This window comes from Borostomias antarcticus, assembly GCF_949987555.1.
Source record: "Borostomias antarcticus genome assembly, chromosome: 10".
In the NCBI taxonomy this organism is placed as follows: Eukaryota; Metazoa; Chordata; class Actinopteri; order Stomiiformes; family Stomiidae; genus Borostomias; species Borostomias antarcticus.
The window spans coordinates 7727190-7754270 of record NC_140243.1 but is presented as its reverse complement, the minus strand read 5'-3'; the positions used below and the strand labels follow the sequence as shown (position 1 = coordinate 7754270).

At 47.3% G+C, this 27081-nt stretch overlaps 2 protein-coding genes across 2 annotated transcripts; both read left to right on the top strand.

Moving 5' to 3' along the window:
• Positions 1–6977, top strand: scly (selenocysteine lyase; the record flags this gene model as incomplete). The annotated part of the gene is made up of 12 exons (XM_084443934.1): positions 1–96; positions 267–376; positions 1862–1962; positions 4024–4189; positions 4325–4452; positions 4629–4787; positions 4938–5044; positions 5810–5846; positions 5992–6075; positions 6272–6374; positions 6549–6624; positions 6815–6977. Exons 2-12 carry the CDS (start codon positions 274–276, stop codon positions 6975–6977), a joined length of 1227 nt encoding a protein of 408 aa, XP_084300060.1. The 5' UTR covers positions 1–96; positions 267–273.
• Positions 6978–8092: 1115 nt separating this feature from the next.
• On the top strand, positions 8093–26983 carry espnla (espin like a; the record flags this gene model as incomplete). The annotated part of the gene is made up of 11 exons (XM_084443933.1): positions 8093–8389; positions 9264–9454; positions 15354–15540; positions 15758–15940; positions 16063–16194; positions 21044–21115; positions 21402–21566; positions 22518–22578; positions 24858–25021; positions 25189–25353; positions 25481–26983. The coding sequence occupies 11 exons, from the start codon at positions 8093–8095 to the stop codon at positions 26981–26983; spliced, it is 3120 nt and encodes a 1039-aa protein (XP_084300059.1).
• Between the last annotated feature and the right edge of the window lie 98 nt (positions 26984–27081).

The window sequence follows — 27081 nt, the reverse complement described above, 5'->3', positions numbered from 1 at the left end:
CCCGGCCTGCTGCACCAATGGCCACCACCATCTCCATCGTCACCACCACACACGTCCCGATGACCATACACTCAACCACCTGTCAGACGTGGGCAGGTAGGAATGCTGTTATCTGCTCACTGCTATCCAGCCGGACACTTCGAACACTTTGATGATAAATTCAGTAGCCCTGCGCATTTCATCCCCATCCTTTCAGTGTTCATTCTAGTCTCATCCTGTCCACCATCTTTACGACCTCCTTTTCCATCACCTGTCCCACCACGCAGGATCTACATGGACTACAACGCCACCACCCCATGTGAGCCGGAGGTGATCCAGGCCGTGTCTGCAGCCTTACTGGAGGCATGGGGAAACCCCAGCAGTGCCTACACGGCAGGTACGGGGCAGGCAGTGGCACCAAGTTTCACTGCAATTCTGACGATACATACACCATCTGGTCTAGCCTAGTTGTCGCGATCGCTTTCCTCTGGTCCTGGTGGAATGTTCCAGACGGTGGTGCTGTGAGTGAAAAGTGTCCATACGCTCACGAATGAACGACAAATAGTCGCATATGCGATTATTTCGCATCAAAACTATTCACACCGTCAGCGATACGAATTTGCGACAGCGCGACATTTTTGGAATGATTGATTGATTCGCGTGGCTTGTACCAGCTCATTCTTTAAGTAAAGTAGGCCCTATAGCTGGATTCAACATCATCCAGTGATATTGATTTGGTCCTCTGGTCTAACGAAAGTTTTGGGTGCATCCTAGTTTGGAAAGGAGAGCGGAACATGGAAAGTTTAACCGGCACATCCAGTAAACTGTAGCCTACCATGGTCTTCCTATAAGATGAACTGTAATAATCCTGACTGTCTATGGTACAGTAGACTTTAAACAATAATGATATTGTCGAACTGGGTAAACTTGTTTGGTCAACCTAATTGTGCAGCATCAGTTCCTTTAATGTATTGGTTAACAGACGATGCTCAAACACATCCCAATGGTTTAAGAGGCAATGCTGTCTTCATGATTTGTTTTTACATGCAGAGCTGATTTGTTAAAATCGTGTTCACACTAGTGTAAATTAAAGTTGAAATAACTTTTTTTTTGCCCTACTGGTATTTTGATAGACCTTTCGGCCTAGTTGCGCTGTCTCTTGGAGCAGTTCAAATTGATGATTTGCAATTGATAGGCTATCCGATAGACTAATTTTTATACAAGTAATATTCATACTGCCTGGTTTAAATAGCTTAAACAATTTGGTTGTAGCCTACCGGTATTAACCATCTTTGCTGAGCAAAGGTTTTGTGCGAAAGGAATTAGAGCATATATAGACGCATGTCACACATATTTGTGACATGCGTCTATATAACATTCTGTAATTCCTTCCTTGGAGCAAGTTTGAAATGTTGAACTAAATGCTTTCTTACATGCAACAACCCTCTTTGGTAAGCCCTAAAACGTCCCCCCAAATGACTACATGTATTTGCTGCTAGTTCTTAATATTCTATTCAGCAAATTCAAATTCCAACTCGACAACACTGGTCACGCCCAACTGCCATTGGCAAAACTGTTTGTGCTTCCCATTCACACCATTCTGGTTGAACTGCATACAGAAAGTGTTTTCTTTAAACACAGTTCATTCTATTATTTGCGAATAAAGAAACCAAATAAATCCCACTAGGTGTGTAAGGACCTCTGGTGCTGTGGCGTTCAGCTGTTAGCTTACACAGCCAGGCAGGTAAATGGAACGCTTTGGCTACAATGGAAGCCTTCACACATTTGAGTATTAGAGGTTTTCCACTGAGATTAGACACACTAATACCACATACCTGTTTATTCTGGGTTCTCTTGCCACCGATTTTGTCTCATACTCTAGGTATAAAAGCAAAGGAGATTATCAACCAGTCCAGAGAGAATGTGGCTAGAATGGTGGGAGGAAAAGCAGAGGACATCATTTTCACCTCGGGAGGTACTGAGGTAAGGAATAGCCTGGTAGAATGAGAAGGCTTTAGGTGTCACTGGTCGCTCTTCAGTATTGCTTCCACCCTCACTTGTCCCTCACAATGGGTTTGATCTGGGGTGTTTTTCTGACATTCCGCCTCCCATAAACATCGAGGCCAGGTCAGCCTAGAGGGAATTGAAGGGGGAGCTGCGGAGGGCCAAAAAGAGCTATGAAGAGAGGGTGGAGAGCAAACTCGAGCTGAACAGCACCATGGAAGTGTGGGAGGGGATGAAGAGAATCACAGGGCTGGGTACTTCAGGCCCAACTGTGGTGGGGCAGGGGGGGGTCAAAAACGTACCAGTGAACTGAACCAGTTCTTTAACAGGTTCGATGCAGCCCCTACCCCCACCCCTGTGAGGCTAGAAGGCAGCCCAATGCCTCCGCCCCTGCCCCCCTCCTCCCCCACGAGGCTAGCAGGCAGCTCAACACCCTCGCCCCTGCCCCCATCCCCTCCCCCTACCCCCACCGGACCATTCATCACTGAGAGTGAGGTAAGGGGCGAACACCAAAGGCTACAAATCAAAAAGGCCTCTGGCCCTGACGGAATCAGCCCCAGGGTGCCTAAAGCGTAAATGTGCTGGGCAGCTGGCTGGCGTGGTCTAACAACTATCCAACTATCCCTGAGGCTGAAAAAGGTGCCACAGCTGTGGAAGACCTCCTGCATCGTTCCAGTGCCCAAAAAAGCACGTCCCAGTGTCCTCACCGACTACAGGCCAGTGGCACTGACGTCTCATTTCATGAAGGTATTCAAGAGGCTGGCTCTGTAGCGCCTGAGGCCCATGGTGAGCGACTTTGGGGACCCTCTGCAGTTCGCGTACCAGGCCCGAATCAGCATGGAGGACACCATCATCTACCTACTCCACAGAGCCTATTCACACCTGGAGGGGCCAGGAAGTTCAGTGAGAGTCATATTCTTTGACTTTTCCAGTGCTTTCAACACCATCCTCCCCCTCCAGCTCGCGGAGAAGCTCCTAGCTATGAAGGTAGACCACGACTCACTGGCCTGGATCACAGGCTACTGTACCTCACTGGCAGGCCACAGTATGTCCGACTGCAGGGCTGCCTGTCCAATGTGGTCACAAGTAACACGGGCGCCCCCCAAGGAACAGTCCTGTCTCCTTTCTTGTTCACCCTCTACTGTACATCTCTGACTTCAGCCACAACTCTGGAGCGTCACACCTCCAGAAGTTCTCGGACGACTCCTCTATCGTGGACTGCATCAGGGCAGAGGATGAGAAGGAGTACAGGGACATGGTCTCGAGATTGGTTGAATGGTCTGAGGAGATCCAGCTCCCCCTCAACATCAGCAAGCCCAAGGAACTGGTGGTGGACTTCAGAAGGAACAGGAGGCCTCCAACCCCCATCACCATCTAGGGGGAGGAAGTAGAGATGGTGGACTCATACAAGTTCCTGGGAGTGCACCTGAACAACAAACTGGACTTGACTGACAACACTGAGGCCCTCTACAGGAAAGGACAGAGCAGACTGTTCTTCCTCAGGAGGCTCAGGTCCTTCGATGTGTGTAGCAGGCTCCTGAGGATGTTCTACCAGTCTGTGGTAGCCAGGACACTGTTCTTTGCCGTCGTCTGCTGGGGGATGCATACATGCATGCATGCCTAGAATTATATAGTTATATTTATACAGACTGAATGTATGTAGGTACATGTATATCTTATTCTGTTCTATACTGAAGTTACTGTACATATGGATGTTTATACTCCCTGTTCCTCTTTTTATGATACTACCCCCTTATCTAGTGTCTTTTTTGTTACTCTGTATCTAGTGTCAACCTTGCTGTAATTTCAACTGCTGAAACGCCAAATCATCCATCCAATCAACCATCCATCCAATCTTATCTGTCCGTCCATCCATCCATCCATCCAATCTTATCTATACATCCATCCATCCAATCTTATCTAATTGTCTATCCCACTGAAAAGCTAGCAGTTTGATGGTGCAAGTTCTATGGTTGAATGGACCATTGAAACACCCCAGGGTTTGCTCCCTAAATAACCTGTAATCACCGGCGCCTGCAGGCCAACAACCTGGTGTTCCACACGGCTCTGGAGCACTTCAGGAGGAGCAGCGCGGCCGTGGGGCAGGGTGACGGAGACAGGCCCCTCCCCCACATCATCATCTCTAACGTGGAGCACGACTCGGTCAAACTGACCACTGAGCAATTGATGAGGGAGGGCAAGGCAGGTGCGTGAACCCCCCTCTCCGCGGTTCCTAACTGTTTACTCATGTACCGTACACTACAATCCACTTATCTGTGTCAGTGTGTTCCTGTGTCTCATTGTTGAGTGTGAACGACCTGCTTGGTTTTCACCCCCACAGATGTGACATTCGTGCCCGTCTCCAAGGCAACGGCGCGGGTGGAGGTGGAGGATGTGATGGCGGCGGTGCGTCCCTCCACCTGTCTCGTCTCTGTCATGCTGGCCAACAATGAGACTGGAGTGCTGATGGTGAGGGTGGAGAGGTCAATTAGATGCTGTAGCAGAGCACACCTGTAGATTGCAGGTCATTCAAACCTCATTGCATGGTCACTGCACACGTACTGTACAGTAAGTGTTTGTTATTCTTATACGCTCATTATGTTTTATGCTACCGGAATCCTAACCCATCTTCCTTTCCCTCCCAGCCAATCCGAGACCTCTGTCAGAGGGTACGTGCTCTCAACAAGCAGCGGCAGCAGCATCCCAGAATCCTTGTCCACACAGATGCAGCCCAGGCCATAGGCAAGGTGCCAGTTGACGCACGTGACCTGGAAGTGGATTACCTCACCATTGTGGGACACAAGGTCAGGGCTCTGATTGGATGCTTCAGGATTACAGTTTACATTCCAAAATACAGGAAGCTATATACACTTTATTTTAATCCCAGAAATCACTTGACATGATGTATAGTATTTTCAGTGCTTTGAATGAAATTCTTTTTTTTACATTTGCAGTTCTATGCCCCCCGGATCGGAGCTCTGTATGTGAATGGGCCTGGAACGACCACTCCTCTGTACCCCATGCTCTTTGGAGGTGGACAGGAGAGGAACTTCCGACCAGGGTATTGTACAAGTCTACTTGACAAATACCTCATCAAACACCTACCATACAGTACGTTTGAAACAACCCATACATTTTAAAAATAGAAAGCCAGAGAGGTCATTTGATCCCAGTGATTTAAAAAGTGAAGTAAAATAATTTTTTGCACTCCATCAAATTCCAGGACCCTCCTTTCATGACTTTTCTTGGATATGGGTGTTTTATCACCCGTATCTTTAAGTTTTCAAAACCACACAGGGAAAATGTAAAGGTGCACGATAATGAGTGTAAAATCATTGTAAAAAAAAAAGGTAAATGGACTGCACTTATATAGCGCTTTTATCCAAAGCGCTTTACAATGGCCTCTCATTCACCCATTCACACACACATTCACACACCAATGGCGGCAGCTACCATGCAAGGTGCTAACCTGCTCATTGGGAGCAATTTGGGGTTCAGTGTCTTGCCCAAGGACACTTCGACATGTGGACAGGAGGAGGCGGGATTCGAACCACCAACCCTACAATCATTGGACGACCCGCTCTACCACTGAGCCACAGCCGCCCCTAAAAAACAAACAAACAACTTGTTTTTTGTTTACATTCAAATTTGCTCCCCCAACAAACATTGTATGTTTCCTTTTGGTCTAATAAATATGTTGAGTGTATTTCCTACTTTATAATTCCTTTGCAAAGAGTGACATGGACAAGACCTGACATGGAGTAAAATATCATGGGCTGAAATGACTTAAAGGACTCTCCACTGTTTTTCTTTTGTTTTTTTACAGCACTGAGAACACACCGATGATTGCGGGCCTTGGAAAGGCAAGTCTAAAACACCATTACTTACCTAATATTGATGTCCAAAGTATAGTTAAAACAAAGCATATGAATCGGTCCTCTAATGTTACTTGTTACATGTGCTTGAAGGCAGAACTGCTCTCATCTTAGATTGTGTGTTACCCACTAGGCTGCAGAGCTGGTGAGCTCCAATCTGCCCGGGTACGCCAGTCACATGCTCAGCACCAGAGTCTACCTGGAGGAACGGCTAAAGGTGAGATACTCTACTCCTCCGGCAGGAGGATGCTCGCCTCCGCAACAACATCCACAGCTTTTGTCTCACAATACATATGGCACACAAAATGTTGCTTTCTCCGGACAAAACAATATTGCCTTTTAGCCTCACATTTATCAGCCCAGTGTCAGAGTGTGGGGAAAGCTGCTTGTCTGTTCTGTGTGTCTGTCATCAGGCTGCCTTTGGGGAGGCCAAACTGCATTTCAACAGCCACTTCTCAGGCTCAGAGACTCTCCCAAACACCTGTAACGTGTCCATCCTGGGCCCAGGACTGGAGGGTGAGTGACCTCCTCACCCCTTTCTCTCTTGGCTGTGATTCATCTGTGTCTGTCTGCCGCCCTGGTCAGTGTCCTCCAACCCTACACTTCTGCCTGTAGCAGCCAGGTCACCGCCTGCAGGGCTATTTGTAAACTTAAGGCCACTGAATGATTAATCCCCGCCCCTCACTGCAGGCTGGAAGGTGTTGTCCAGCTGTAGAAGGCTGTTGGCCAGTGTTGGAGCTGCCTGTCACTCAGACAGAGGACACAGGTACAAAGACTTCTCTCACCTTGCTAAAAAAGGTAGCAAAACACCAACTCCTACATTATTACCATCGTCTAACAGAAACACAGTCAGGAAGATGTAAATGTCATCCTCTTCCACGTTACCAGTCCAAAACCTGTCCAAAGACACCATCAAGAAGACATTCACATTTTCCTTTGCTGTGTTTGTCCCTCAGGCCCTCCCATATCCTGCTGAGCTGCAATGTTCCCTGGGAAGTGGCAGCCAACGCCCTGAGGCTGAGCGTGGGTCGGGGTACCTCACGGGAGGACGTGGACCTAGTGGTGCAGGACCTGAGGGATGCGGTCACCATTCTGGAGCTTGGACAGATGCTAGATTGATTAGACTACTGTATTTTAGTTTATTTATTTTGTTAAATTAAATTAATTATAATTGTTTTTTCCATTGCAAATAAGATGCTCTTGATTAATCTAACTGTATACTGTAAATTAAGGGGAATTAATTGATGACATTTATTGTATATTAGCTCTATATCTATACTGTATATAACTTATCTTATACCGTAGATATACGGTATATACGGTTGCTTTTATTTAATTCCTCTTGGGAGTGATTGCATTTTTCTGAAACGCCTTACCAGTGTTGACGAATGGAAACACTTGAACCATCCATTGTCCATGAGATTAAAGGATGATAAACAGTTGGTTGTTGGTTAGTGGGGGGATCGGTTTTACTCTCCTGAATGGCCGTCATCATCAGCATTGTTACTGGTCACATAATCAGGGGGCACTGTGAATAACTGAGTGGACAGCTCCTGCAGTGCACAGGGGAGTTTTTAGGAAACATGTCGATCTAAGAGCTGTTCAAATAAAACATTTTACTTATGTATTTATGTTTTACTTTAATTGCTGCATTAAAGAGGGATTATCCCTTAGGTTTCCATGCGTGACCGGATCGGCAGCCTTATCCCAGGTGTGCTGTAATCTGGTAGATTACATAACGGTGTCCATTCACTACCTACCAAGCGATGGGGATGAATTTTTAAAATGGTTGTTAAAAATATAAGGCTGGGCTGTAATCCCCCTGTTGCGGTCTTGGCGGCAGCGGCTTCTCCCGTTACCGAAGTTTCCGTGCCGGCCCGCCCGTCCGGCCGCTGCGGGGTGTGGGCCCGTGCGTGTGCCAGCCGGCATGTGTTCAGCGCCACACAAAAGCGGAGCTCTGGGCCGCGAGAGCGGCGCCTTTGTGCCTCCGCCCTCGTCTTTCATTACCTTTCTAGCTCACTGGGCCTGACCCGCGCGCCTCGGCTCTCGGCCCCCGCCGGCCAGCTGGCCTGCACTCCGGTGTCGCTTTCCTGGCCTGGGAGGAGGCGCTTTGTGCTTGTGTGTGTGTGTGTGTGTGAGAGAGAGAGAGAACGGGAGCTTGCCGGGCACCTGAGGAGCTCCGTTTAGCCTGTGACTCACAGCCGCCGCCCCAGACGAGAGGACGGCCGGCGAGGATGGTGCTTCACCGGGCCGTCCAGGCGGCTCGCACCGGCGACCTGGCCTCCCTGAGGGAGCTGGCCTCCTCTGGGGGCCTCCGCTCCCCCACCGTCTCCGACGCCCAGGGGGCCGGCCCTGTCCACCACGCGGCAAGGTGTGGCCGTCTGGACTGCCTGCGGTTCCTGGTGGTGGAGGCGGGGCTGGCGGCCGACGCCCGGGCCCTGAACGGGGCCACCCCGGCCCACGATGCCGCCGCCATGGGCCATGCCAGGGAGCTGCGCTGGCTGGTGGACCACGGAGGCTGCAGCGTGGAGGTCAGTCTGGGGCCCCAGGGAGGAGAGCTGAGGGGCTGTGGCTGTGCCGAAGCAGGATTAGGGAGATATAGAAACAGGTATATCCATGACAGGCTTACTACCTCTGGGACTTTACATGTCTTTGTGTGTGGAGTGCCTGGCTAATCCGCCTCTCTCCATTCTACTCCACTATGTTGAGAGCCGTGGCTTCAGATGCTCGGCTTAGCCCGTCCCCAAAATGGTGAAGTTGCGCAATAGCAGTGAGAGGTGGAGTGTCTTTACAAAGGTGCCGCTAGCTGATTGCATCATGAGGTGTTCTCTTACAGTGTCCAGTCCAGTAGTATTCCATAGCCACTGTAATCACGTCCAGATGGCTCAGGGGCTGCCTCCACTCAGGTTAGGTTTAGCAGTTTGTCATGGACTACATTCAACGTCCTCATAGATCCTAATTCAGCTCCTCACTCTAATGGGAACCGGCCTCTTCAACCTGAGCAACCTCTTGATCTAATTTGAAGAAGGCTGCTCCAAATTAAGGAACAAATCCAGAGGTCCTTGTTGTCATTATCTTAAGTGATAACATTACTCAGAGTCGGTGGTCTCCCTGAGAACCTGTGTTTCTCCAGCCTCTCCTGTCGAACGGAGGCCGCAAAGGGCAAGAGGTTTTAACCCTGAAATGCCTGAACTGCAGTGACAATAGGCCTACTGTATTACGTCTTTTTAATTAAGCTTTGAATCAAGATGATACCAGTGCACATGTATCTAATGTTTGACTGTTTGCATTTCCACGCTGGTCCACATGTTTACATGCCCCCCTAGGTTTCTCTGCTTGTTGGGTGGTGGTGTCGTGTTTCCATCTGACCCTGGCTGACTGTCACGGCTGTCTGGGTGTTTCCAGGACCGGGACGCAGCGGGGGCGACGGCGCTCCACCTGGCGGCCCGCTTCGGCCGGGCAGAGGTTGTTCAGTGGCTGTTGTCTGTCGGGGGCGTGGCCGAGGTGGCCACAGCCTGTGGGGCTGTGCCTGCCCACTACGCCGCAGCCAAGGGGGACCTGACCTGCCTGAAACTACTGATCCACCAGGCGCCCAGGTACTCTTCCTCCTCCTCCTCTCACTCGTTCTGCAATGTCTAAATGGCTAAGCGATAGGATGAGATACATTTACATTATTGGCCATTTTGCATAGAAATTCTTCCTGCAATGCCCGCAATACATTAAACAAACTCAAAGGCTTACAATGCACTAATGCCGAACACCAAGCACTCAACAATGGCTCACCGTTCTGATCACTGTCGCGGCCCCTCTCACGGTAAGAGGCCATTATTGAACCAGGCCAGGTCCAGCCTAGCTTATGTGCGGTGCTGGCTTGTTTCTGTTCAGGACTGGTAGGGCGGAAGCTAGTCATGCCACTTAAATAGCTGTGAATTGAAATTACATGAAATCATGTCTGATAAATTAAGATAGATAACCCTTCCTTTCATAGTTCCCCAATAACTAAACATTTACCTTGTTTACCTGATTTCCTTAAAAAATAAAAAACTTGCAGACTTGTTTTACATCACAGTCAGCCCAGTGTCTGGGGCCATGGAACCAGGTGCTCCTAAGAAGTTCAGTATTTTGAGTTGCAGCCACCCTCCCTATCTGACGCCCCCTTCAGGTACTTGGTAGCCTCCTGCTGCAGTGCCTCCTCAGTGGTTCCCCTCGTTACTGGGTTTTTCCTCATAGCCCCTAAGAGGGATAAAGAAGATATTTGCTCAGAAACACATTTCTGCTTTATTGGCACAGCGACAGTAGAAAAGGACAGGAAAGTTGGGAGAGGAGGGGAATTGACACCTTAATGCTTCGAGGTACCCATTAATTTGGGGCATCCTTTAAATTTTTAACATGATTTATTTACAACAGACTATTACATTACACCAGGGATTCTCTACCTTTTGTAAGGCCCATATCTGATTGTTAAAATTCTGAGGACCTAATTGAAGCAGATCCTGATCCACCCCTTGATGATTTTTTCACAGTTTACTCCATTAACTAGACATTGAAAGAGAAAACAACATTACCTCTGCACTTGTTTTATTCCAGATCACAGGAACATAGCGGTCGATGATCAGCCCAGACAGGAATGAAGGTCACGTCATGTGGGAAAAGACAAAAGACACAATTCACATTATCAATTTTGTTACACTCACTGACATGAAAAGTAGACACTACCATTGCTTAAAAATAGGTAAACTGTACGAACTTGTGGTCCCCTACTAGCACAGTACGTAAAGCCGACGGGACACATTGGTCGTAGTTTGGTAAATTTGCGGACCTAGATGACACGTGCCTATACAGTCGCAAAATAACCAAAATAACCGACCTCAGGGAGACTGTACGGCAACGTAGCCGTCGTAACTACGATGTAATTAAATGACGTGACAATGCTGTTACATTACAGTCCCACCCTGACTTTATAGAAAATGTACATTTGTCACAGTGGGTCAGAACATTTGTAAATTACTTAGGTTTTAAAATAAATTTTGAAGTCATAGTTACAGAATTGTAATAATGAGGAGCAATCCTGCATGTCTGTTTTGTGTGTAATTTCTAATTTACAGTTAATATTAACACTAAAGATTTGCAGTGTAGGCCTAATAAAAATAATGACAAAAATATGCCTACGAATAAAGTCCTAATTTTGCAACCTAAATGTATATTGGAACATTTTGACAGAATTAGATTATTGAATAGAGAATAGAGAATATTATTTAAAAAAGAAAAGGGCAGGAGTTCTGTGGAGCCTAGACCTGCATTACATCTTAAATGGTGTTGAGAGACTCGCGTTGAGGTATCTGATTAGCGGGAGAACATTTACGCTGAATTATTACTATGGCAAATGTTAAAATTTAAAACATGTAAATAAAACATGTAAATAATGTAATGTAATGTAATGCACCATCCCCAACATAGGCGGCAGCAGTGAGTAGGCTAAACAAAGCGGAGAGCGCCGAATCGCCGGTAGAAGACAGTCGATGCGCTGTGGATATTAGCCATTTAAGTGTACAAATTTGCCTTTTATTTGAAAGGTGGGGGACTACAAACTGTAGCGACCTCGGAGAAAAGGCTTTCATCTTTCCAACGATGTGTTTACTTTGGTGATTAACGAAACGGTTTTGTCTGTAGACTCGGACGAGCGGGCCGAGGAAGCGCATTCATAGGTAAATTGCATTGAGAGTAACGGCGTTATCTGTAGGATATCGCCCTGGACCAGGTCTATGGGGAGCCTACCTACGCCCTAGCGGCACATCTCAATAAAGACTTTTTAAACTTTTGGCAGTTGCTTTATTTTAAACGAGAGAATATTATTATAATATTAACGCCAAATCCAGGATACTCGTGAAAGCGCCTGCGTTGTTATGAACGGAACGCTGCTAGGCTGCTAGAATCGGCTGCTAGAATAAGCCAGCTAATTTATGGCAACAAAGCCTTTATTGAGATATGCCGCTATAGCGTGGGTGGGCTCCCCAACTCAGTCTTTTGTTGTTCCGACCATGGTTTAATTTGCAATAGCACCTTCATCACACCTGTCTGAAATAGGGATGGGCATTTTCAGTTATTGTAATACTCGAGTATACTCTATATTCATAATGAACGAGTACTCGCTGTTATGTAGCCTACCGTAAAAATAAATCCGGGAGGTCCGTGGCCATCGATGTAGGCCTACAGTAGGCTATGTGCCCGATTAAGTAAACGTGCCCGACTGAAGAAATTAGAGATTATCCAGACGTATTTCGGTATAGCGAATTTGCATATGAATAAACAACCAACAATTTAAGACATTCAATCCAATTGCATTTATTAAAGAACAAACGTCACAGCGGACATACTGTGTTCTTTAACTTATCTTTTCCGTTCGTTTGGCATCGCATCGTCGTGAGCTAGCCGGGCTAGCAAATGATTCGGGGTTGTTGTCCAGTCGTCTAATTCATTGTTTCGTTGTGCTTTAACCGCATGTGGTTGAGCATTGATGGTTTGCTTATGATAATCAAGTTTCACATTGCAGATTTTGTCTAGATGTCAAGATGGCATCTCCTTCTCCTCTCTCTCTCTCTCTCTCTCTGGACCACTGAGAGAGAGTCAGGGAGAGAGAGAGAGATGTCCTCTTCTCTCTCTCTCCTCTTCCCTGGCTCGGAGGAGGAGGCGGTGGTGGTGGCAAATTATAAAAACTAAATAAAAAATTTTTTTAATAATAAAAACTGATTCTGATTCTAATTGTAAGCTATAGTGATAAGATAAGATAATATAAGATATCCATGTTAGCATATAGGAGTAGTGTCACTATAGTTACTGTTAGCACTTCAAACTTCCACTGTGTCATCAGCTGCTGGCCCCTCTTCGCCGAGCAACCGACGTATTTTCAACCGGAGGTTTCGCGTCTCCCTGATTCAACCAGGTGTTATGCGGAATTCTGTGACCATCAGTGACCAGATCCGGTGGTCACTGATTTCCGCATGTTAATACATCGACATCTGTGATCACCGAAATGTGTGACCACCGGTCACAAAATCCGATGGTCTCACATCCCGGTGCGTTAATACACAGAATACAAAGTGTCAATACACTTTGAAGCTTCAAAGCACCGCCACCACCACAGAAGAAGACTACCTCGGAAAAATAATTTCACTCGGACAGAACGCGTCTAAATCAGTTATTTAATGGTAGCGCCAAAACCCAGCATTTGTTAAAAATACACCCTTTTGCTTAGGTAAGTGAAGTAGCTACGGGGCTAGCTACTGCTGAGTACGTTAGGTGGGGTAACGTTTGCTTTGCCTGCTTGACAGACAGATGCTACCACGGTGCAGGTTTTGAGGTGTAACGTTACCTTGCTGAGCCTAATACATTTTTTACAGGCGTATATATAGTGGGACAGCATGCATCTATAAAGTATCTTACCTTTGCAATGCATTTTGAAGCATATGAGTCAAGATTGTTGATAAAAACGCGTTTGGTGCGAGTGGTAATTTCCCACTGAGCAAAGACACGTCTAAAAGACGTCTTTTATATGTCTTTTTCGTCTTTTTCGGACATCCAAAGACATCCAATTAGGAGCCAGAATGAAAGTTTTTTTTAACGTTCAGATATTGAACCCGTTCTGCACGTCCACAGACGGTATCCCAACAGAGGTCCACATGAGTTTTACCATCAGAAAAGCGACAGGGCGTGCGAATGAGAGTGGAATTGCTACAGACTCGCCAACAGAAGTTCTCTAGCTGTTTAACAACGGTGCCCCTCTAGACACCCCCCAGTAGAAACACTCCAGCGGATTGTCGCTCTGATTCCGATGGAGGACCGATATCTGTGTGCTATCTGGGAAAAGGTTGGAGTGAAAGGATGAACGTGTGGTTTGGGGTATAGTCCCATAAAATCATCCCCATCGGCCGATCTCCCGGGTGGGAGTCCAATACTTTCACCGCTACTCTACTTGAGCAGTGCAGATCGGCGGGTTGATTTTGGTGTCCTTCTTTATTTTGGTGTGCTGGGACTACTGCCTCTTGTGGTGCCAACAGATAAATGCAGGTCAACATTGGAGTAAGGAAGGGAGGGAAGGAGTGACAACCCGACAAACGCTATCTATGGTGCTGGCTTACAGACATGCACAAAAACAGGTTCCTCTCTGTTAATGAGTTCGCACACAGTTGAAAAGAGGCTACAGCCGAAGTACTGATGATATCTGCTGTATTTGGATGTTCATCTAAAACAGGTTGCAGGTCCATTTGAGACACGGCCCCAGAAATAGAAAAACATTGCTCTTTCCTGCTTTCATGATGCACTCCTGTGACCCAGAGAAGATCCCATAGGTCGACTGTGCCACACGCTATCCCCTGACGCTCACCTTGCCCTCAGTGACATGTGATCAGTAACACACACACACACACACACACTCACTCCCATCCGGGCTTGCCACTCTAGAACCCCACAGAGATCCACACACGGTGGGTGCGAGGTAGCCACGGCAACTGCAGCGTGCCCCTAGACCGACCTGGTTCTCATTAAGGAGGTCAGGTTCAGGGCAGAGGACTGACCCACATATCAAACTAGCCTTCGTTTTTCTTGCCTCTTATTAGCAAAAGGGGAATAACTATTCAGGTTTCTTTTAAAAATTATATCTGAGTAGAATCCAAGAAAACCACATTAACTTCAATGTAATTGATGTCACCTTACATTATATAACAAAGCGCCTTTATGGAATGTATACTGTATACACAACCACTCTTTATAGCCCATAAATTCCAGACTGCTTATCCTACAGTAACTTCATCCTATCTTCATCCTATACAGTACATCAGTTGGGACAGAGAGAGAGAGCAGACAGGATCACGTGAAAAGCCCCCCCCCCACCCCCACACCACCTCCTCCTCCTGAAACTGAGACCGTTACACTCGGTTGGGTCGGCCTGCCACAGGACGGAAGGAAGGACATCCACATTTGTATGACACACGCCACACGGACAGGCTCACAACATCACGTGTGGCCATCAGTGTACACTGAATAATGCAGGGCCGTTGGGCTGTCTATCACATGTCAATGATGCAGAGACAGAACACTGTTACATTACAACAGGGCCTTAACCTGCAGTGCATACTGTGCAGGAGAGAGTCTTGTTTTGGCCTATCTACACCTACCATCTAGTTTACAGACCACTGCACCCCTGCTTCACGATACAGGTGTAGTATCTCAAGACTAAACCCAGTTAGGAGGTAGAAGTGGCCCCTCGAAGCTGAGAGAACAAAATGAATGTGCGTGGGATGTGGTGATGAATGGTATTATGGTTTCACACCACACATGTTGAACTCCAGTGATGACAGGAGGGCATATGGGGTTTCAAACAGCAGTCAGAGAGACAGACTCCAGACTCTGATCTCTGGGCAGAGATGAAAGGCAGAAGAGCCGTGCCATACCAACGATACGACACACAGCGTTATTCTGTTACCGCGTCTCTCGGAACAGGCTTGTGAACCGGCAAACGGGCACCGGTGCCACCCCACTCTACCTGGCGTGCCAGGAAGGGCACCTGCATGTGGTGGAGTACCTGGTGAAGGACTGTGGGGCCGACGTCCACCTGAGGGCCCACGACGGCATGACGACTCTCCACGCCGCTGCCCACATGGGCCACCACGCCCTGGTAGTCTGGTTGGTGAGTGGTCTCGCCTGGCTGGCATCGATGATGGGCATCATCAGTCTGATCATCAAATTTTAAAAAAATAAATAAAAATAAAACATTTTTTAGCATGAGGATCAAGCGAGAAATGTGATTTTTGGAGTGAGTGTTCGAGTTTGGATGTGAGCGTATAGTGTATGTTGAATCCACTGCATATACTGTATATAGGCCCTGTGTATTTTGTCCCCCACAGGCCACCTTCACAGACATGAGCCTGTCCTGCCAGGACAAGGAGGGAGCCACTGCTTTGCACTTCGCTGCCAGCGGGGGGCACCATCGCATCTTGGAGAGGCTCCTCCGCATGGGGGCAAAGGTCATGCGGGACTACTGGGACGGAACCCCCCTTCACGATGCTGCAGAGAACGGAGAACTGGAGGTGTGCAGCTGACACGTCAGCCATTTCACTCCATTCCATATGCATATAGTGTAAACGATGTATAATTTATTTTAATGTTGTCATGATGATACACTTTTTTCCCCCTCCGTTCTTGCTCCCAGTGTTGCAGGATCCTGTTGGCCAATCAGGTGAACCGGTCAGAGCGGGATATAGATGGGTTCACAGCGGCGGATCTGGCAGAGTACAACGGACACTATGACTGCGCCCGCTACCTGCGGGCGGTGGAGAGATGCGTAAGCTCCCTGCCTCTGTCCTCTCCCTGCTGCCTCACTTGGTTTCGTTGTGGTAGCCTCTTTCAGGCGTCCCCCTGTTACAACCGGGGAGCACTTCCAGTGATCCAGCTGGCTTTCGGGAGGGGATTTCTGAAATCAATACAAATTTACACTATCATAACAAACGTAGAAGCCTCTTCTTTTGGCTTTTTTGAAAGTGACACTGTTATTGTGATTTGAGGCTTTCCAGAGACTGGGGTTGAGGACCTGTTCCCCTCGCTTAACCTGTCGGCTGATGTAAGGTTAGACAGTGAAGGATGGAGGATGTGATTGGTGGGTAATAAGGCATCACAGTCGACGACGGCTAAGCTCGTGTACTGATGCTGATGGGCCTGGGCGGCTCAGTTGCTGATGACAACTATCTGAGATTACCTCTTTTGTTTTGTGCGGTAAGAAAGACGGTCCTTAATCTGGCTCATGAATACTTCAAAGCCTTAGTCCTGAAAGCAGAGAGGAAACCGTCCTAAGTACAGACCTCAGAGAAATAGCCATAGCCAAAGACTGTGGGACAGACATACAGATACTGTATACTTGGGTTCCCTCTCAAAAGCAGCTTTACGTAGCTTTTCTGGGGATTCCCCTTTACCCACCCTGTATCTTGATGCATCTGTTCACTATTAATTTCTTTGATGCCCCTTGATGTATGAATTAAAAAATAATACTTTTTTTTCATATAATATGGTATCCTATGGTGATTTGTTTTACAGAAGCTATTTTAGGCGTACAGTATTTCTCCATCTTATTATACAAACTAGTGAAAATAAGTTGAAAATAACTTGTTCTCATATGGGAATGGTGGAGGGCAGATTTGAACTGAAAAGCTATTCTCAGACAAACATGTCAGCGAACACACTAACCCAGCCCTGTCCACATGCTACAGTACCTAGTGACATTTGCAATGTGCATCTGTGCTCCCGACTGCTGCTCTTACAGTACAGTGCACTGTAATAGAGTACAGCAGACAGGTGTGTGTGGAGTACAGAAAATGAAGCCGACAGCCGGCGGGGGCCTTGAATAATGCCAGCAGTGGACAGGAGAGCAGTGCTCATATCTTCAACGTGAGGGAGATGATGGGGAGACAGCCAGGTTTGTCTGACGGGCTCCACCTCCCGGAGTAGGCTACTCCTCCCTCCATCCATCCACAATGGAGAGGTAATTAGCAGCGGGGCGAGGCGTTGTGCGGGAATGTAGCCGGAGCTGCCGGGAGTGAAGGGCCTATCAGTTACCCCTCATCAGTGGCTCAGGCGGAGGGCCCGGGGCCCGGACTGGTTATGAGATCTGTGGGCTTCGGTTTCAGGCGTTTTCACCATTCTGATGCACGCAACAGGCTACCCTATCCCCGAGGGCGCGCGGAGAGCAGGATGTCACCGGCTTCAAACACTCGTTTGATTGTGCGTCGTGTTCTTTTCCAAAGCTTGGAAGTGACATACTTATCACTCAAAGTGAGTGCACTCATGCGATGTAGGGTGCAGTGCACCGTAGAACGTAGCCTAGCCTACTGTTACCTTACAATGCACAGGTTGCCGTCCATTCCCGATGAATGGTTGATGTGAGTGTGAGTTGACTGTGAGTTGAAGTAGGCTACTCACTGTGATAAAACATGTAGCCTATCTGATGCATTATTTTTGCTGTTTATGAGTTATGTTTGTTGAGAGAGAGACATTTAGTCACACGATAAGGGTTTCCTGTCCATCGAGACTTCGTGTTCTTGTGGTGGAGGCGTCATGTTTAATTCAGTTGCTAATGGTGTTGCACACTCGCAGGATCCCTTGTACATCACCGTGTTTGCCAGTTCTAAAGTGTCAGTCGGAACGTGTCATTTCCTTGCAGAGGCTTTAATGGATTGTTTGGGACACTGGCCAGAGAGTTGCGTGCTAGGCATTTCCTCATGTTTGGTTTGCTCCCAAAGAGGTCACCCTCCTTCAGCGTAGCCAGCCGCTCCTACCGCTGGTGCCTCTCAGAAACAGCTGCAATCAAATAAACAGGCTGCGGACCGAGGTTTATTTTACACGCATCTATGACTTCCGCTCCTCGTTCACAACAAGCGCTGCGAAGGACACAGTTTGTCGGGATGGCTGTTGTTTTGAGATGCTCGGACGGTCAGAAAGCTTCCCTCCACATTCATCACACGGTGGTTTGGGAGATTTGCAGATCCTGTTCAAATAGGCTTTTAGTTGAATTCTTTGTGCTGCTGTGTTTGTTTGTCGCGAGGGAAAGCTGTCAGTTAAACAAACAGCCCGTAAACAGGCCATCACTGCTGCCAGCGGCTAGACCATAGAGAGCCCAAACGCTTTGAAGTTCCGCGTCTCCACTAGAGGGTGCTAAGTGAGCTAATTTGTGTTCCTCCAGTTTCACCCCTGCAGGGAAGATAAGAGTGGTCTCCAGGCATGCTTCTCATCAAACCCACATCTTCTCTCACATCACTAAAAGCACAAAGGAATTTTCTACCCTGAGAGAGCAGAGATTTATCTCAGGAATCTCACACAGCCTTTGATGAAATAGAGATGAAAGTGTACCACACATAAGGAGGTCTTATACTTATAGTAAGGGCCTGAAACCTTCCCATAGATACCCCATTACTCATCTAGTTCAAAATGTGCCTGGTGATTCAAAAAAAGGCCAATGTGTTTTCCTTCTTTTGAAATCTAGCTTTCAGATATCAAGTGTGTTTTTGCTCCCTGGAAAATCACCCCCCAGGATCCTGGTCACCAATTCATTTTGATTGGGTAGTGAAATGGCTAATTTGGCAGTAAACTCTGCATCAGCTGATGACCTGCCGGCCACCTGATCCCGCAGGATGTGCGTTGGGGTTTGCCATAACAAACACGCAGCCGTTTGCACTAATGAGCTGGTCCGATACAGGAGCTGCCCCTTATCTTCCTTTCATCTTGCCCATCGGGGCATGTGACGCCATTCTTTTCACCACACTGTTAACTTAAACCTGCCCTTCTATACCACAGTCCGCACCTTGCTGCCTTGACGCGGTAGACGTGTCTCCACTTGGGGATTTTCCCTCACCCTCTGAGAGGGCCACAAATCCCTGAGGCACTAAGCTGAGGGCGTCGCTCTCTCAGCCTGAGTGGAAAAAGCACCTTTAGTGCACTTGGATTAAGTGTCTCTTTTCCAGCTGCTTTGACATCCTTCCGCCGATACCTCGCTCCCTGCGTGGCTATTGGTTTGTCCCTGCATTAGGGACATTACCGGCCACCCTATCCCAGCTCTTAATAATTAACAGCATTCTCCGATCAGAGCTTATTGTTTATTGCCAGCCGTCCCAGTTGCCAGTGCCAGAGAGGAGCGATGTTGATGAGGGTGTCAAACGCCTGCCGGCTGATCTCCAGATTGGGTCACGTCCTCACTGCTGAAAGGACGCTCTTTGGATAACCGGCTGTACTACTGGAGTCCATTGCTGTGAGTTACATTGGCATTCATAGAACGCTTCCGATCTCTGGTTTCTGGTTGGCGGATGGATGGGTGGACTGATTGACGGATTGATTGTTTGATTGTCTGGTAGTTTGTGTTTTTGCTGTTTTTTTTCTAGGAGTGCTTATTTGGTTTCTATGTATCTGCTATTTGTGTGGATAGCTGTGAGGCTCTGAGTTATTTCTGAGGGAAATGTGTTTCTTGTTAGATACACATTAGAGTTGGAATAATAAAATCCATGGACTAGTGATCCTTTTAAAGAGAGTTCACAATTGCACATTCAAATGCATCCTTAACAATAAACACTTGCAGCAATAGCTCAGATTATAACATACTCTACAGTGTCTCTTTGAGAATATTGTTGGAAACAGGACAGGGAACATTTCAGTGAAATATATTGTATAGCTTTACATTCTAGTGATCTTTTATTTGCAGTTGTGAGCATGATACTGGTGTGTAAGACACATTATTCCACACCCTTAAACTAAATCTATTATGTGCCACAAAAACTGAAACATTATCTTGACTTATGAGATAACAGAATTGCTTTGCAGAGTGATAAGGATTTGATAAAGCCCCCAGGACACAATGATTTTAGGGCACACATACTGTATCTCGTTAAGGCTGACACCATTAGAATTATGTTGGTTAACATGAGCACATGTTACATGTACACGGCCTTGAGCCACTGTTGTGTTCAGGACGGATGTTGCTTCACAAGCCTCCATCCTAGCAGATGCAGAACCATCACAGGGAGAGCAAGTAAAGGTGTGAGAAGACAAGTATTTACATCTAGAACCTTCAGGGGGTGTTTTACACCCTGCTGTATACATTCCATGTTCCAAATTCCATATTCCATTCCAAATCTATCATAGATATGTCCGTTTCTCTTTGACAAAATTGGTTTGCGATACCGACATTGGCCCAGTATGTCAAAGAATGTCCCATTTGCGGATGAATCCAAACTCAAGTTGTTGGTTTTTTTGCCAAAGTGGCTACTGACTGTTTTGAAGTGGGTCTGTAGGTTCAGTGACACACAGCCATAGTCTGTGCTCCTCAGTCCCTGTCTGGTCTGAGACTCTGAGAGAGGATCTGAGTTGATCTGAGCCCAGCTCTTCCAGCAGGGGCTGGCCTATCAGTGCTGTGATTAGGAGGGGGTGCTGATGAAAAACAAATGGATGTAATTAAAACGTGCGCTCGGAAGAACAGATGCACCGTGGCTTCGAACGTCGGACTGTTACGAGAAGGTCACAAAGGGATTCGATTCCCCTCAACTCCACCCTTCCCCCAGCCCTGTTTATCTATTTATGTATTACACAACTTCTGGGAAGTTTATTCCTCAGCCTGAGCAGTGTCACAGCGTATTCCGTGCTGTTCGACATCAAAGTGCCGGGCTACAGGAAATGGCGAGGACCACCTCATGGAGACAAAGCACAACAGCATGCTGCAGCACATCAGGGTAGTCTTTGATGTTGTGCTTTAATGCTGTCCTTGGAGAGCCGAATTTGATATGCATTCTGCATGGAGTCCATTAGGACATTACAGGTTCATTGGGGGGGGGGGGGGGGATCTAAATGTTTCCATATATCCTGCGGTGGTGTGAAATGGTGCCAATACACTCAAGGTTGCTCCTTTCCAACTTCACCCAGTGTGCTCTACTGGAAAAGGGGCTGGGATTCTTGCCTCCGTCTCTCCTAGAGGTTAGGAGGTGTATTCACTTCCTGTGTGGTTGTTTTTCCCCCCAGCCCTTTGCCTCAGATAAGCCCGTTGTGGAGATAGCCCCCATCGAGGAGGAAGTGAGGAGGAAGCCGACGGTGTCCTGGCAACCCAGCAGAGGAGACTACTACCGTTACCTTAGTGACCCGCACAGGGACTGTCATCGCAGTAGTAGAGAGATGGAGAGCTTAAAGGTGACATGTCTTGCCATTCTTTGGCATAAGGGGGAAAATAATGTTTCTTTTATGTATTAACCAACCAAGAATTAATCAACTCTTTGCTCTCCCCACCAGAAACCGGAGAGTGAATTGTCCCCCCAGGCCAGATACCCAGCTGTGCCTCAATTACAAGATCTTCAAATAGCAAAGACCGGTGTTACAGGTAAAACCACACCTTTATCTAATCCATTTAGACCAGTCAATAACAGTAGCTAAATCAATGTGTTTATATCTGAAGTTGTACTGTACGTTTACAAATAACATACCAACCCATCTCTCCTGATTTGATCACAGTGACTAAGGGTGTAAACCTCATCAAGCCACAGGTAGAGTCACTCTGTGAAGAATCTGATGGGCCTCTCTTACGAAATCTACAAATAGCAAAGACCGGTGATACAGGTAAAATCACACTTAAAAAATCCATTTAGACCAGCCAAGTCAGTAACAGTAGCTAAATCAGTGAGTAATTGATGTGTTTGTGTCTGAAGTTGCACTGTACATTTACAAAGAACATAGTCTGGCTCAACTGATATACTTGAGATGAGAGAACCGGCACACAAAGAACAAATAGTATTATATTTATACTGCCCAATAAAGGGGCAATCCCTCCTACCGGGGACCCAATACTAGTCTCAGATTTAGGAGTCGTGCTCACTTCCACACTTCACCGGATTTTTGAGAGAAGCCTCTCATTGGCACCACTCAATTCTAGCAGCGCCAATCAGATTCAATCCCAAGATACTAATTTGCAAGGGCACTGCTGAAAAAAACAACTTTGCACCGCCCAAGACGATGGTCATCTACTCTAAATTCGGGGAATGGACGGGCCTGTAGGGTGGACAGTGGACGGGTCGACCATGCACTTCACCACCTAGCCACCAGAGGGCGATGTACGCGATTGAAACGGCTACGTCTCCGCGTGGGAAGAGCCTCAAGTGCACCGAACCGCCCCCCGCTGGCTCCGACCTGACGGGTCGCCACAGAAAATGTCAGTTTTAGACAGATACATAGATCAGTTGATCAATAGACCACGGCGGCTCCACGGGCAATGTGCATAAACCTTAAAGCTACATCTTACCTACATTCAGATCAATAGGTGGTTGTTCAGGTGTTTCTTCAGTTTTGGGTGCTGTGCATCCCCACAGAGTTTGCTGTATGGGTTACAGATTTAGTCACTGATATTTGATAGATCGGTCGATGGATCAGTATACTGTATCACACCATTCCTACGGGCACTGTGCACTCGTTGGTTTAAAGATACTATATAGCATGTTTTACTCTATCTTAGTGTGATAAAGGGGTTTCAGCCAGACCTTCTCAAGCACTGGCACAGTGCAAAACGAAGTGTGGAGAAAGGTCTGGCTATGCCAGACTACAAAAAACATAACAAACCATCTCTCCTGATTTGATTACAGTGACTAAGGGTGTAAACTACATCAAGCCTACTTTAGGGCAACTCTGTGAAGAACCAGCTCAAGCACGAAAATCAGCTATACCTCAATTACAAACTCTTCAAATAGCAGAGGCCGGTGATACAGGTAAAATCCCACCTTCATCTTATCAATATATACCAGCCACGTAAGTAACAGTAGCTAAATCAATTAATGAAGTAATTAATGTATTTGTGTCTGAAGTTGTACTGTATGTTTACAAAAGAAAACATAACAACCCATCTTTCCTGATTTGATCACAGTGATTCAGGGGTTAAACCTCATCAAGCCACAGGTAAAGCCACTCTGTGAAAAATCGGATGCACCTCTCTTACAAAATCTACAAATAGCAAAGACTGGTAATACAGGTAAAATCACACTTTTATCTAAAAATCAATTTAGACCAGCCAAGTCAGTAACTGGCTACATCAGTGAGTAATTAATGTGTTTGTGTATGAAGTTGTACTGTATGTTTGCAAAAAATCACACCCAGGTGGCGAAGTAAGCGGTGTAGGCTTATGAGCAATCTGTACTGCTGGTTGATTGGTTTACATCTCATACTACGAACGGACATACATGGACGGACGTATGGACACACATGTCACGTATAGAAGTGGCTGCACCTCTTAACATAACAAACCATCTCTCCTGATTTGATTACAGTGACTAAGGGTGTAAACCACATCAAGCCTACTTTAGGGCAACTCTGTGAAGAACCAGCTCAAGCACGAAAATCAGCTATGCCTCGATTACAAACTCTTCAAATAGCAGAGGCCGGTGATACAGGTAAAATCCCACCTTCATCTAATCAATATATACCAGCCACGTAAGTAACAGTAGCTAAATCAATTAATGAAGTAATTAATGTATTTGTGTCTGAAGTTGTACTGTATGTTTACAAAAGAAAACATAACAACCCATCTTTCCTGATTTGATCACAGTGATTCAGGGGTTAAACCTCATCAAGCCACAGGTAAAGCCACTCTGTGAAAAATCGGATGCACCTCTCTTACAAAATCTACAAATAGCAAAGACCGGTAATACAGGTAAAATCACACTTTTATCTAAAAATCAATTTAGACCAGCCAAGTCAGTAACAGTAGCTGAATCAGTGAGTAATTAATGTGTTTGCGTGTGAAGTTGTACTGTACGTTTGCAAAAAATCACACCCAGGTGGTGAAGTAAGCGGTGTAGGCTTATGAGCAATCTCTACTGCCCTCTGCTGGTTGATTGGTTTACATCTCATACTACAAACGGACATGCATGGACGGACATATGGACACACATGTCACGTATAGAAGTGGCTGCACCTCTTAACATAACAAACCATCTCTCCTGATTTGATTACAGTGACTAAGGGTCTAAACTACATCAAGCCACAGGTAGAGTCACTCTGTGAAGAATCTGATGGGCCTCTCTTACAAAATCTACAAATAGCAAAGACCGGTGATACAGGTAAATTCCCACCTTTATCTAATAATCCATTTAGAGTCTGAAGTTGTACTGTATGTTTACAAAAGAAAACATAACAACCCATCTTTCCTGATTTGATCACAGTGACTAAGGGTGTAAACGTCATCAAGCCACAGGTAAAGCCACTCTGTGAAAAATCGGATGCACCTCTCTTACAAAATCTACAAATAGCAAAGACCGGTAATACAGGTAAAATCACACTTTTATCTAAAAATCCATTTAGACTAGCCAAGTCAGTAACTGGCTAAATCAGTGATGAAGCAATTCATACAGATACTGTATGTGTTAATGCCTGCAGCTGTGCTGTATACTGTACATCAAAACACATAAAAACAAACCTGTCTATTTCCTGATTTGATCACAGCGAGTAAGGGTTTAAACCACATCAAGACCGGGCCAGCTAAGCCTGATATGAAGATGCTGTGTCAAACTAAAGTCCTGGGGGGAGATAAGAAGCTCCTCACTGACATGAAGTCCATCACATCTCTAAAGGAATCAGGCATAGGGGGCAGCTTCACAGGACAAGCAGTGAGTACTGGACAAGCTCCTTTTTTATTTTATTTATTCATTTATTTGTTTGTATGTTTATTTATTTATTTTACAATGCACTGTTTTTATCCGCTCTGGCAAACTTACCACAACAATGCTAATATCTAATGCTGATGGAAGACTCTCTCTGACTTTGCCGTCCGCAGAGCAAGATGGTGGTGCTGCCCACGGAGGAGGCCAACCTGTCGGACATGGACTACCTGGTGCCCACCCACGACGAGCGGGGGCGGCCCATCGCCGAGTGGAAGCGGCAGGTGATGGTGCGCCAGCTGCAGGCCAGGCTGGTGGACGAGGAGGACCAGAGGAGGAAGGTGAGATGTAGTGGGGGCGTGGTTCGGAGTTTGATGCATAATATCCATGTGGTCTAACGGTTATTCCTTAGTCAAGTCACGTATTATCCTGCTGTGTCATGCTCCGCTGCTCTGTCTCCTCTTGCAGGAGAATGGGAGCAGGTATGACAAGGTGACCTGGAGATACTCCCAAGCCCACAACGCCATCCTGGGCCCGTTCGGGGAGCTGCTGACCGAAGATGATCTCATCTACCTGGAGAAGCAGATCCAGAGGGTCTCCATGCAGAAGAACTGCGAGGGCTACGATCTGGAGCTGGCTCGCCTGGCCGAAGAGCTCCGGCACATCCTTCCCGCCCCCATCGTCAACATCACCGCCAACACGCAGTTCCGCAACTTCAGCGCACAGATCCCACTGCCTGTGTGGTGCAACCGCATCTCGGGCATCGTGAAGAGCATGTCCCTGCTGATGAGCAACCTGAGCGACCAGCCCTACTGCAAGATGCCCAACACAGATCTGATCACCGTCTTCTCCCAGACGGCGGAGAGGCAAACCTCCAACAGGGGACGCAGGGAGAACCGGGAGAAAATCGAAAGCGAGATCCAAGAGTTCGGGGTCTCCGTTAGGAATCTCAAGTCCACCTTCGAGGGAGAGGGCTCCGTTTTGTTCGAGGACCCCAACGAGGAGTATGCGCCTCCGTCGCCCGCACAGGAAGAGGGAACCCATGCGGAGGAGAGGAGGGTGGAGCGGGCCAAACCGCCGGGGCGCGCCCCCGAAATGGACCGGGGCAGCGACGAGGGCGTCAAGCGCGACGAGGGAGTTGCGGACGTCATGGAGACCACCAGCCTGAGGAAGGAGCGCATCGTGGTGCTGTTCCTCAGCCACTGGAAGACGTCGGCCTACGCCATGACCGTGAAGGGAAAGGAGGCGGCGGAGAGGAAGTCGAGCACGGATGACGACGGGACAGCGAACAAGGCCGGGAGCCGCAAGAACAGCAAGAAGATGATGGAGAACAGCTCCCTGGGACACTTCTTCCAACAGAGGAGCGCCGTCAACAAGATGATGAACAACTGGAGGAACATGACCTCCGGCGTTCCCTCCAGGCAGATCCGCCGGCTGCACCGTCAGCAGGACCTCTACTCCCCGGAGCAGTTCCTGCCGTACATCAACGGGGTCGCCGTGCAATACGACGAACTGACCCTTGACCTTTTCATGCTGGGATACTTCCACATCCTGGAGCAGGAGCTGTCGGCGGACGAGAGGAAGATGAGGCACCTCCTCTGCTTTGAGGTGTTCGACCACCTGGGCCACTTCAGCTGGAAGACGATCCGAGACTTCCACAAGGCGGCGGTGCAGGAAATCGAGGCCGGGAACCGTGAGTGGAGGGACGGCTTCGAGGATATTAAGGTGACGTTCTTCGGGAACGTTCCGGGTCTGCCCGAAGAACCGGTGGTGGAGAAGCAGCCTCACACCCTGCCAGAGGTCAGACAGGTGCCCAAAGTCTTTATTCAGACCCCAACACCTGACGAGGGGATGCGGAGAATAGGAACGGACATTTCTAGTTTCAGCAATGATGAGATCTGCAAGTACATTGACCGTAGTTTTGCTTTCTGGAAAGAAAAAGAGGCAGAGATTTTTGATTTTGAGGAGTAATAGTACACGCAATCTGTATTGTCTTTTGGGATATTTTTGCATAATTTGTAGTCAGCTAACAGTTATATTAAAATGATGTGTACTGTAAATTAGGGCTG